General features: G+C 51.6%; 1 protein-coding gene across 18 annotated transcripts in view; it reads right to left on the minus strand.

The window, feature by feature from the left end:
* The window catches only part of LOC6532491 (titin), a 128,327-nt gene that overhangs the window by 60,303 nt on the left and 55,743 nt on the right, over positions 1–12,281 (minus strand). For 17 of the 18 annotated variants that reach the window (XM_039374424.1, XM_039374423.1, XM_039374420.2 and 14 more), the window contains 8 exons: positions 9,450–12,248; positions 3,827–9,385; positions 3,482–3,769; positions 3,187–3,418; positions 2,897–3,068; positions 2,650–2,836; positions 1,497–1,845; positions 121–1,432 (listed from right to left, as the gene is read on the minus strand). In XM_039374424.1, the coding sequence (XP_039230358.1) occupies positions 121–1,432; positions 1,497–1,845; positions 2,650–2,836; positions 2,897–3,068; positions 3,187–3,418; positions 3,482–3,769; positions 3,827–9,385; positions 9,450–12,248 (10,898 nt within the window). The remainder of the gene's footprint in view (positions 1–120; positions 1,433–1,496; positions 1,846–2,649; positions 2,837–2,896; positions 3,069–3,186; positions 3,419–3,481; positions 3,770–3,826; positions 9,386–9,449; positions 12,249–12,281) is intronic. The other variant, XM_015193902.2, reaches the window with a different exon arrangement.

The following is a 12,281-nucleotide window of genomic DNA, read 5'->3' on the forward strand; positions in this document are numbered from 1 at the left end:
GGCTGTCAGTTTTAAGGATATACAAAAATTTATATATGGCCCTATCCTAGCCGTATACCCTGCTGTTTCTTTATTCCCATTACTTATGTTATTTAGAAAATTAATTATTTAGGTGCTCACCTGGAAATCCGGGGTTTCGGGAATCAGCTGACCCTCGCGGAACCATTGGACACTGGTGGCTTTCACTTTGCCGGTCACCGTCGTCTTAAACTGAGCGGGCATGCCCTCGGTGACGGAGACATCCTTAAGGGCTGTGATAGTGGGCGGGGCGTCTAGGTTCTCGATTGGGCGAACCTTAAGCTGGGCGCTGGTCTGAATGCTGCCCAGTTTGTTCTCAGCCACACACTTGTAGGTGCCCTCGTCCTCGGGGAAGGCCTCCGAAATGACCAGCTGGTAGTACTCGCCTTGCCGGCTCATCTGGAAGTAGCGTGATGGTTTCACAAAGTTCTCGCCACGCATCCAGCGGGCGGTGGGAGTGGGCTTGCCATCCACTCGACAGCGGAAGATAACCTTGCTTCCCTCCTCCACGGACTGGCTCTTTAGCTGCTCCACAATGTGTGGTGCCTTCTCGCTGCCCGGAGTTGTTGGTTTCTCCGGTTTGCTGGGCGACTGCACAATGCAGTCACCATCGCAGCGGGCCTCTCCAGCGGCATTGACGGCCACACACTCATAGCGACCGGAATCCTCGGCGAACGGTTCGATAATAAGCAGAGTGTGAACACTGTCCTCCTCCAGCATCTTGAACTTGATGCTAGGCTGAATCTTCATGCCATTCTTAAGCCAGTAAACATCCAGTGGCCGAGTGCCCGTAACCTTGGCATCGAAGCGAGCCAACTGACCGGTGGCCACCGTGGTGCTCTGAATGGTGGTCACAAAGCTAGGCGGCTGAATGCCACCCTTTCCGGCGCGACGACGTTCCTCGACCACAAGATTGGCACTGCACTTTGCAGTGCCTCCACGGTTTTCGGCAACACACGAGAAGACCGCGGAGTCCTCGACGAACACCTGGCGGATAATCAGAATCGACTTGCCGCTAAAGGTGTGGATCTGCAGATCCGGAGAGTTCTGAATGGGGAAACTCTCACGGTACCATTTAACTGTTGGATTGGGCTCTCCGTCGAATTCCACTTCAAATTTGGCCTGCTCGTTCTCAAAGACGCGGCACGGCTGGATCTTCTTGGTGAAGACCGGAGCCTTGGACGGTTTCACGGGTCCCTGAACGACACGCTCCTGAATGGTTCCCTTATGCTCAACCTCGGTTGTTTCGGTGGCGGTTATCTTGCGGGTAATCTCAAGGTCACCCTGGATCTCCTTCTGCACCTGCTGCTGCTTGTTCATATGAACCTCGCGACCATGGACGGATGATTCGGATGGTTGGGCAGTACCCTTGGGTGGCGCAGCCTGCACTTGAGTAGTGCTGGTTTTCTCTTGACTAGAAAAGGGGAGAAATCAGTGTGATCTTATGTTAGATCTTAGGGAATGTAAGAGGTACTCACAGATTTTCTTCATAAGACTGAGCCATTCCCTTGGCCTGGGAACTGCTCACGACCTTCTCTCCGGGAATGGCGTACTGATGGGTATCCCTTCGCAGGTTGGTCTCCTTCAGCAGCTGCTCAGTTTCCAGAGTCTGCAGCTTGTTGTAGTAATCCTCGCTCTTCTTGGCCTTGACATTTTGCTGCCAGTCTGGAGTGGTTGGCTTGTATTGCTTGGGCTTCAGGTGCTCCACGCCCTTCAAGGTGTGTGTGCTCTGTTCGGAAAGGACCTGCTTACGCTCATCGAATACCTTTTCCAACTCGTTTTCCTGTCGCTCCTTCTGATAGGCAGCTAGTTCGTAATCGTACCAGGCTAAACAGAGATGCGGTCATTATTAATTGTCGCCCAGAACTAATTTAAACAGTAATTCTTGGTAAAGCCAGTTATAGCTCAAACACATGCACGTTTGGATGATCCATGAGCGTTAGCAAATAAACTAGCATGCAATAAAAACTTAAAATTTATTTACAATTAGGCGACTTAAGAAATATTATGGTTCATATGTTTAGATATGAATGGGGCTTTCACAGAGGTTCACTAGCTCTTTTGGGTTCTTCAGAGGGAACAGAAAATGAGTAGAGACAGAGAGAGGGTCAATGACTAGGATGATACCCACAGTTTAAAAACAGACGGAAAGTGCACACGCAAAATTACGTCATAACCATATTACCCCGGATCCGGCAATACTTAGGGAGCCAGCTTCCTTGGTTTCCTTTGCATGAATTCCTCCTCTGAAGTCTCTCGCTGACTGGAGTTCGACAATCGGTTCTTTTGGAGGATTTTTTGGGATTCAAGGACATATCGGGATTGTTTTTTTTTTTTTTTTTTGGAATTTGGGTATATCTGTGCATGTTGTTTAAAATGTTTAAACTACTTGGAATGTGGTTATAGTGAAAATAACTTGGGTGCTACGACTACTAAACTTGTGTGGCGTATTGTGCGTTGGAATGTATGTATATATTTACAATGAGTTCTTGTTTGTGAAGTAGCATGTAGTGTCCATATTTAGTTTTTCTCAGTTAAAGACTACTGCATTAAAAAATTGTTAACGCTCTAATAGCTGTTAAATAAGTAGTGTTTCCAGAATTTCTGGGGTGTCTTCAAAATTAAACTTACGACGTGGCGAATTCTTCAGCACGTTACGATAATCGTCCGATCGTGCAACAACCTTGAGTTCAGTGGTAGCAATCGATTCGCCCACAGAGTTGCGAGCAATCACCTCTACCTTTCCAGTATCGTATTGACGTGTCTTCGGTACATCCAGATGGAACATACCATCGTTGGTCAGCTTGTAACGAGAGCCCTAAAACAAAAATTTGCCATCTTCAAGATTGTTTCAAAACAAAATCCCATTAAAACTTACATGGACAACAGTGTGGCCGTTGATCAGCCACATAACCCTCGGACGTGGGTGGCCAGTGACACGAACACAGAATCTAGCTGGATCACCCTCCTCCACAGTCTGAGGCTCCAGTTTGCTCACAAAGACAGGCTTGGTTCTGGGCTTGGCATCGGGATCAACCTCATCGGGCACCCTATAACGAGATCAAAATATAATTAAATAAATGCGAGGTTTTGGGGGGATTAAACATAACCGACAATCTGGGCGACAACCATTATCTTATAAAATCGTTACAATCGGTTGATACTTACACCTGCCATGAGGCTTCCATTTCGCGGATGCGGTCAATGCTCTGCATGTGAGCGGGCAGCTGGGAATCGTAGACAATTCCTGGCTTTCCAGAAACCTTTATGAAGGCACGGGTCTCGTCCTTGCCATACAAGTTGGTGGCACGGCATACGTACTCTCCACTGTCTTCGGGATAAACCCAGCCAAAGTTCATTGCCACATAACCAAAATCGTAAATGGGCTGGAAGCGATTCTCTGCAGAGGGTAAAAAATTGCTTAGATAACGTTTCAGTTAAACAATACTCTCGGAATACTTACTGTGCAGCAATGGCTTGCCATTGAAGAACCACTCAACCTTCATGTTGGGATCTCCCACTGGAGCCAACTGGCATTCGAATTTGGTGACTGCCATCTCGGTAAGAGTAAGCTGCTCCTTAATCTGCGTGACAAAGCGAGGAGGTTGCTTGCGATCGGGATCGAATAGATCATCCTCTGTCAAATGGACTTCGGATGTATATTTCTTGATGGTAGCTTCCATTTGGGTGAGAGCATCTGAACGCTTCATGCCACGAGGCACTTGGTTCTGAAGTAAGATGGTAGGAAGTTCTGGAAAACAAATGTTGTATTGAAAACAGTAAGAACAATGTGTGCTTCCTAACTTACTCTTGCAGGACACTGTGGCTCTGGTGCGATCCTCGCCGTGGTTGTTAATTGCACGGCACACGTACTCTCCAGAGTCCTCTCCATAGACGTACAGAATATCCAGGGAAACAAAGCCCATGTCAAAGATATTTCTATACCGGTGTCCGGAAGGCAATGGCTTGCCATTTCGGTACCATTCCACGCGCAGGCTGGGATCCGTCTTGGGTTCCACCTGGCACTCAAATCGCACGGCTTCGGCTTCATCGACAGTCACAGAAGTGATCTGTGTGGTGAACTTTGGTGGTCCAAACTGCTCCTCAACCACCTTGGGCGCTTCTGGGATGCGTCCTCGCTCCAGCTCCTTTAACTTTTCGGAGGTCATGCCCTCTGGCAACTGCGACTCGTACACAATATTGTGCTTTCCCTTGCAAGTGACCTTTGCGCTGGTGGTGGCAGTGCCCCACTTGTTGGTTGCGCGACAAGTATACTCGCCTGAATCCCTAGCATAGATGTAGTCCACATCCAAAGCAATAAAGCCAAAGTCGTTGAGCTGATGGACCCTAGATCCGGTAGCCATAACATGACCATTGTAGAACCACTCAATGCGCATGGTTGGATCGCCGACCGGCTCCACACGGCAGTCAAAGTGGATTGGACCACCCTCGGGAACATCCAAATTGTCCTTAATGTCCTCGGTGAATTTAGGTGGGTTAGGCTGCTCGTCTTCAGTCACAAGCTCCTCGCGCTTATGCATGGTCTCCTCCAGTTTCTGCAGACTCTCAGTGCCGGTGCGGAAGTTAGAGGGCAACTGGGGCTCCATAACGATGCCCTGGCGACCCTTGACCTGCAATTTGCAAGAGACTGTGGCCTCACCATGCTTGTTTGTGGCCTTGCAAGTGTACAATCCCGAATCGCGTTGATAGCAACCAGCGATTTCGAGAATTACGAAGCCAAAATCATTGATGGTCTTGATACGGGAACCAGCCCACAAGGCCTTGCCATTGTGGAACCAATCCACACGCATCGATGGATCGTTGATCGGCTGGAGACGGCATTCGAAGTGAGCCAGGGCGTTCTCGCCAATAACCATATCGAAGGGAGAGGTGATAAACTCTGGTGGCTTGCCAGTATCATCATCCGGTACAAACTCGGTGCTGCGGGAGCCCAAGCCCTCCAGTTCGGCGATGCGATCGATAGTTCCCTCCATGCCCTTGGGCAGCTGAGATTCCATGATGATGCTGCGCTTACCCTGGATCTTCATGGTGGCAGTGGTCACCGCCTCACCATACTCGTTGATTGCGCGGCAAGAGTACTCGCCGGAGTCCTCGGGATACACGGGAGAAATCTCCAGAATGACAAAGCCAAAGTCGCAGAAAGTACGGAAACGAGAACCGGCCTTCAATGGACGACCGTTCCAGTACCACTCGACCTTCAGTTTGGGGTCATCGGCCGGGGTAATCCTAGCCTCAAAGTGGGCATTTTCACCCTCGCGCAGATTTTCGATGTTTTCCAGCGGTACAGTAAAGACGGGAGCCTTGCCCTTGGTCTCTTCGGTGGTTTCTTCGCGAGTGCGGACCATGCTGTACTCCAGGTTAGCGATCTTCTCCAAACCGCCTTCCATTCCTCGCGGCAGCTGCGAGTCCAAAATGAGGCTTGCCTTCGAGGCGCACTTGAGCGAAGCCCTCGTAACGTCCTCTCCGTACTTGTTATAGGCCCTAGCCTCGTATACACCAGAGTTCTCTTCGTAGCAGTACAGAATGTCCAGTATAACAATGCCGAAGTCGTGGAAGGTGCGGAAGCGGTGACCATGGGGTAGTTTCTTTCCGTTAAAGTACCATTCCACCACCAAATCAGGATCTGTGATTGGAGTCAAACGTGCCTCGAAATGAGCGGATTGTCCCTCCACCAGCTTGGTGACATCAACGATTTGGGTGATGAACTTGGGTGGTTCAGCGACCAGAGGAGCGGAAGTATCTGCCTGTTGTCCTTGTGGGCACTCGAGTTCCCTGATCCTCTGCAGTGAATCCGGCTGCAAGCTATCATAGAACACTCCGCCACGGCCTCCACAATTGAGGGTGGTACGGGTAAAGTCCTCACCATACTTGTTCCAGGCTCTGCACACGTACTCTCCACTGTCATGATCCTGCAGATAGGAAATATCCAAAACGACGTATCCAAAATCGGACACCGTCTTGATGCGGTTGGAGTGACGCATCAGCTTGCCATTGTGATACCACTCCACCTTCAGCTCCGGATCGTTGACTGGGATCAGAGTGCACTCGAAGTGAGCGGACTGTCCGTCCTTCAGGCCCTCCAGCGGCTGGATGTGGGACGTGAAGCGCGGCTTTTGGCCCCTCGGTTTGTCCACGCACTCTAGGCTGCAGCTTATCTCAGCAGTTCCATGCTTGTTGGTCGCGCGGCAAGTGTAGGTGCCGGTGTCCTCGATCTTGGTGCCAAGAACCTCTAGGGCAACAGTGCCAAAAGCGTAGATGGTACGCACGCGATGGCTGGCTTCCAGAACCTTGCCGTTGTAGAACCATTCTATGACCATGCTCTGGTCGCCCACAGGGATGAGATTAGCCTCGAAGTGCGCCAATTCACCCTCACCAATGTCTGCAATATTAACAAATTCAGTGGTGAAGCGTGGTGGGATGCCGAGATCGGGCTGTTCTGGCTTAGAGCCGTCCTTGCGGAGGGAGTCCTCAAGGTCCTGGATTTGCTCAAGACCTTCGGCGCCCTTCGGGTGCTGAGTTGATTCGATAATGTTCTCCTTGCTTGAACAGAAGATGGTGGTAGAGGTAAAGGCCTCTCCAGCCTTGTTATATGCTTTGCAAGTGTAGATACCCTGATCGCGCGCATAAACCTCGATCATATCCATGGTCACAAAACCAAATTCACTGGTCATCTTGAAACGAGAACCATGGTTCAGCATTTTGCCGTTAAAGTACCACTCGATGAACAGGTTGGGATCCTCCTTGGGCTCCACGTTGGCCTCCAAATGGATGGGTTGAGCCTCCGACAAATGGAACTCAGCCTGCAGTGGCTTTGTCCAAACTGGTGGTGGATACTGTGTCTCGGGCTTTGTCGTTTTGCTGGTGTAGCGATTGGCCAGCTCCTCCTCGGTTTCCTGAACAGCTTCGAGACCAGCCTCTCCCTGCGGATGCTGGGTGTCTAGGAACATGGTCTTGCCACCAGTGCACTTAAGAGTGCCAGAGGTGGTGGCAGATCCCTTGCTGTTGGTAGCCTTGCAGGTGTAGATACCACTGTTCTCAGCATAAGAGTTGGTCAGATCCAAAGCGCAGTAGCCAAAGTCGTAGATGGACTTAAATTTGGCAGCGGCCTGCAGCGGTTGTCCATTGTAGAACCACTCGATGGACATGGTTGGATCACGAGCCGGCTCCACGTTGCACTCGAAGCGCACATTGTCGCTCTCCTTGCACTCAATGTTGTTAAGATGAGTAATAAACACAGGAGTCTCGTAAGTTGGCTCTGGTGCCTCTGGTCGTCCCTCTTTGGGCGCCTCAAGCTCTCCAATGCGAGGCAACGAATCTGGATGCAAAGACTCGGCCTGAAGCCAGTGGCGATCTTCGATCTTAAGGGATGAGGTCGACACAGCTTCGCCAACTTGGTTGGTGGCCTTGCAGGTGTAAATAGCAGAGTCATCAGCACGCAATCCATTGACGGATAGTGTAACCAGTCCAAAGTCAAAAGTACTGCGAATTCGGGAGCCAGTGGTTAGAGAAATGCCATTCTTAAACCATTCAATGCGGAGGTTAGGATCCGCGCGTGGTTCCACTTGAGCTTCCAAGAGGACGTGCTGACCCTCGTGCAGCTTGTCGTAGCTCTGCAAATGGGTTGTGAAGACCGGAGCCTGTTGGGGCGTCGAGTCAACAAACATCTCTGGTACACGATTCATGGCAGCCTCCTTAAGGCGAATCGCCTCCCAAGACTCCGGGATCAAAGGCTGACCATCAATATTGGACTTGGTCTTAACCTTCATGGCTGTAGAAGATACAGCCTCACCAGCGGCGTTATAAGCACGGCACATGTAGACACCGGCATCCTCTGGCACCACTGCAGTAATGTCCAAGGTGACAAAACCAAAGTCGTGCGTGGTGCGCAGGCGAGAGCCCATTTGAAGCTCCACGCCATTGATGAACCACTCAAACTTCAGCGAGGGATCTCCCACAGGCACAACTCGTGCTTCGAAGTGTGCATGAGCACCCTCCCACAGCTCCGATGGTCCAGTGAGCAGTTGAGTGAAGATGGGCTTCTCAAACAGGCGCTCTGGTTCGGTGGGGCGTGGTGCCAGTGGTTTCTCCAGTTGATGGATGCGACTGATACTGTCCGGATGCTGAGTATCCATTTGGATGCTGGCCTCGGATACCACACGCATGGAGGCGGTGGTTACGGCCTCACCCAGAGGATTGACGGCGCGGCACATGTACACGCCCTCATCCTCCTTGCGAATATGCGAGATATCGAGCGACACAAAACCGAAATCGTGCTGCTTGGTGATACGGGAGCTATCTTCAATGATCTTTTCGTTTCGGTACCACTCCACCTTCAGGTTTGGATCTCCCACAGGGATCAAGCGTGCCTCGAAGTGAGCTGTCTGGTGTTCATTGATTCTGTCGATGTTTTGAAGAGGTTGAGTGAACACTGGGCGCTGGCGAGTGCCAGGGGTTTCAGGCTCCTGGCGCTGATGCGGCGCAGTCGATTCCAGCTTGCGGATCTTCTCCAGTCCCTCGGGATGTTGGGTGTCCGAAATGATGGTACCACGCGGAATAACGCGCAGATTTGTGGAAGACACAGCCTGGCCCAAAGCGTTAACAGCACGCACGGAATACTCTCCGGCGTCCTCGGCCACAGCATGAGTAATATCCAAAGACACGTATCCAAAGTCGAAGGTGATGTGGAAACGAGATGCGGACGGCAGAGGCTTGCCATTGTGATAGAACTCAATGCGCAAGTTAGGATCGTGGACTGGAGCGACCTGGGCCTCAAAATGAGCGGTCTGACCCTCATAGATTTCGGTGGAACCGCGAAGTTCGGCGGTGAAATGAGGTGGACTGATCGGAGCGTCTCCAACCTCGGTACGGGCATTCGGAACCTTTGACTCGAGCTTTTGAATCTTTTCCAGAGCATCGGGATGCTGGGTATCCAGAATCATGCTGCGGCGGTTCAGTACACGCACATTGCAGGTGTTTACGGCCTCACCCAGCTGGTTGGTGGCCTTACAAATGTAGGTGCCGGTGTCCTCGCCATAGACGTAAAGAATGTCCAAAGCGACGTAACCGAAGTCGTGGGTTGTGCGGTAACGATGACCAGTAGGCAGCTGCTTGCCATTGCAGAACCACTCAATCTTCAGGTTGGGGTCGTTGATCGGTTCCACTCGGCACTCCAAGTGGGCGTGCTCGCCCTCCTTCAAGTGTTCTAGGTTGCTTAGCGGTGTTAGGAAAATGGGCTTCTGGCCCTTCTCCTCCACGACGGGTTTGGGAGGAGGCGCATATGTTTCCAGTTGGCGAATCTTCTCCAAACGCTGAGCATCCAATGTGTCCAGATCGAGTGTCTTGTTTGCTGTTAGAAAGAGATTGAGAGTGGATTAGTGAATTGCGAACAGGTTTATCTTTGTTTTCATTACCTGTTACGTTTACAGCACAAGTCGTGACAGCTTCTCCAATAGCGTTCTTGGCCTTGCACATGTAGGTGCCGGTGTCTTCGGCATGGGCATACAGAATATCTAACGCCACGAAGCCAAAATCGTAGGTGGTCTTGAAACGGTGACCAGTCTGGATGGGCCTACCGTTGCAGTACCACTCCACCTTCATGGTGGGATCATTTACAGGAATTAAGGTGGCCTCCAGGTGGACGGGAGTTCCCTCGTTGACCTTGGCATTACGCAGAGGGCGGCCGAACTGCGGACGTTCGGCATGGAACTGCTCTTCGTCGGTTTTCCTCTGGAATCGCGAAGTATCTTCCAGATGTTGGATCTTGGTCAGAGCCTCCTCATGCTGAGTCTCATGAATGATGGACGAGCGTGAGGTTACGTTAAGCACAATCGAGTTGATGGCTTCACCCAGGTTGTTGGTCACTCGGCAAGTGTACTCGCCGCTGTCCTCAGCATAGACGGTAAGGATGTCTAAGGCGGCAAATCCAAAGTCGTACGTGGTGCGGAAGCGATGGCCAGTGCTCAGTGGTTTTCCATTGTGGAACCACTCCACCTTGAGGTTGGGATCTGGGTAGGGTTCGATGCGGCACTCGTAGTGGGCACTTTGACCCTCGACCAGGTTGCTGGGTCCAATCAGCTTGGTGACAAATACGGGGGCGGTGGTGACCGTGTACTCCTCCTCCTCCCTGCGTTGGTACCTGCTGTGATCCTCCAGCTGATGGATCTTGTGCATAGCGGCCTCGTGCTGGGTCTCCAGTTGAATGGAAGTCTTGGATTGCACAATGAGCGAGGCAGAGGTAACCGCCTGGCCGAGGTCGTTGACAGCCCGACAGGTGTAGGTTCCAGAGTCCTCGGGATTCACATACTTCATGTTGAGCGCCACATAACCAAAATCATGCATGGTGGTAGTGCGGTTGGAGGCTTCAATAGGTTGACCGTTTCGCAACCACTCAACCTTTAATTTCGGATCTCCCACTGGAATCAAGCGTGCCTCAAAGTGCACCGCCTGGTTTTCAGCCACACGGACATCCCTTACCGGCATGGTAAAAACGGGGGCCTGGGACACGAATTCGTCCTGGACGCTGATGCGCTGACGCTTGGAGCCATCCTCCAAGTGCTGCAGACGTGGCAGAGCGGTTTCGTGCTGGGACTCCAGGTAGATGGACTTCTTGGTGTGCACAACAGCTACAGCAGAGGTGATGGCCTCACCCACAGCGTTGTAGGCACGGCAGGTATAAGTGCCGGCATCTTCGGGCAGAGTGGACATTATATCCAAGGCCACAAAGCCGAAGTTATTGGTCTCAGTGAAACGAGAACCGGACTTAAGTGGAAGATTGTTATGGTACCATTCCACGCGCATTGACGGATCAGAAACGGGAATCAGACGGCATTCGAAGTGGGCCCTCTGGTTCTCCTTGATCTCAACGTTCTTCAGTGATGTAGTGAACACCGGAGCCTGTTTGGTGCTTTCATCGATTTCCTCACGTCGGGAGTAGCGCGAGCGATCCTCCAGGTAGTGGATCTGCTCAAGACCAGCCTCGTTCTGGGTGACAGTAACAATCTGCTCACCACTGCGGCACTGCAGCTCCACTTGGGTTTCGTCAGAGCCAATCAGGTTAACGGCCCTGCAAGTGTAGATACCCGAGTCCTCAGCAATCAAATGGACAATGTCCAAGGCCACGTAGCCGAAGTCATGAATGGGACGGAAGCGGTGACCCACAGTGATGGGACGTCCGTTCTTAAACCACTCCACCTTCAGGTTCGGATCAGTCACTGGCTCAATCTTGCACTCGAAGTGAGCGTGACCACCCTCGCGGGTGTTGGTCAAGCTTTTAGGGTGGGTGAGGAACCGCGGGCGAATGTTCACAACCTCGTCGACAAACTCACTGCGGCGATGTCGCGTCGAGTCCTCCAAGTATTGGATCTTCTGAAGACCCGACTCGTTTTGGGTCTCCAAAATCAAATCATTCTTAGCGATAATTCGCACGGAACACGAGGTTACGGCTTCACCCAATTGGTTTCTGGCCTGGCATGTGTAAACGCCCGAGTCGATGGCGTAGCAGCCAAGCAGGTCCAAAGCAACGTAATCGAATTCGTAGGCGGGGCGGAAACGATGGCCTGTCTTAACAGGCTTTCCATTTACGAACCATTCGATACGCATACTGGGATCTCCCACGGGCTGCAGGCGGCACTCCAAGTGCACATTGGTACCCTCAATAGTCTCAATGTTGTGCAGGCCCCTGGTAAACTGGGGCGCTTGCATGATGGTGATATCCTCCTCCTGGTGATGGCGGCGCCTTGAGTCCTCGAGCAATTGGATCTGCTCCAGCGATTGCTCGTTTTGAGTCTCGGTCACAACGTCCGTGTGGTCGATCACACGCACGCAGGCTGAGGTGTGAGCCGTACCCAAGTGGTTGGTGGCCCTCACAGTATATTCTCCAGAGTCGGCGGCCGTGGCCTTGATAATATCCAAAGCCACGAAACCAAAGTCATAGTAAGTGCGGAATCGAGAACCCACAGTAACGGGGCGACCGTTGTGGAACCACTCGACGCGCATGGTGGGATCACCCATTGGCTCAAGACGGCATTCCAGATGGATGTTCTTGCCATCGTGAATGGGCTTTGGATCACTTAGTGGGGTAACAAACACTGGCTTCGACTTGGAGATCTCTTCGATGTCATATTGAGGCTCCACGAACGGCTTGTTTTCCAGGTTTTGAGTCTTCTCGTACAGGCCGCGGTGCATGCTAGATGTGTCGATACTGGAACGAGCTATAAAGGAACCAATAATTAATAACAGTCCTC

This window comes from Drosophila yakuba, chromosome 3L, assembly GCF_016746365.2.
Source record: "Drosophila yakuba strain Tai18E2 chromosome 3L, Prin_Dyak_Tai18E2_2.1, whole genome shotgun sequence".
In the NCBI taxonomy this organism is placed as follows: Eukaryota; Metazoa; Arthropoda; class Insecta; order Diptera; family Drosophilidae; genus Drosophila; species Drosophila yakuba.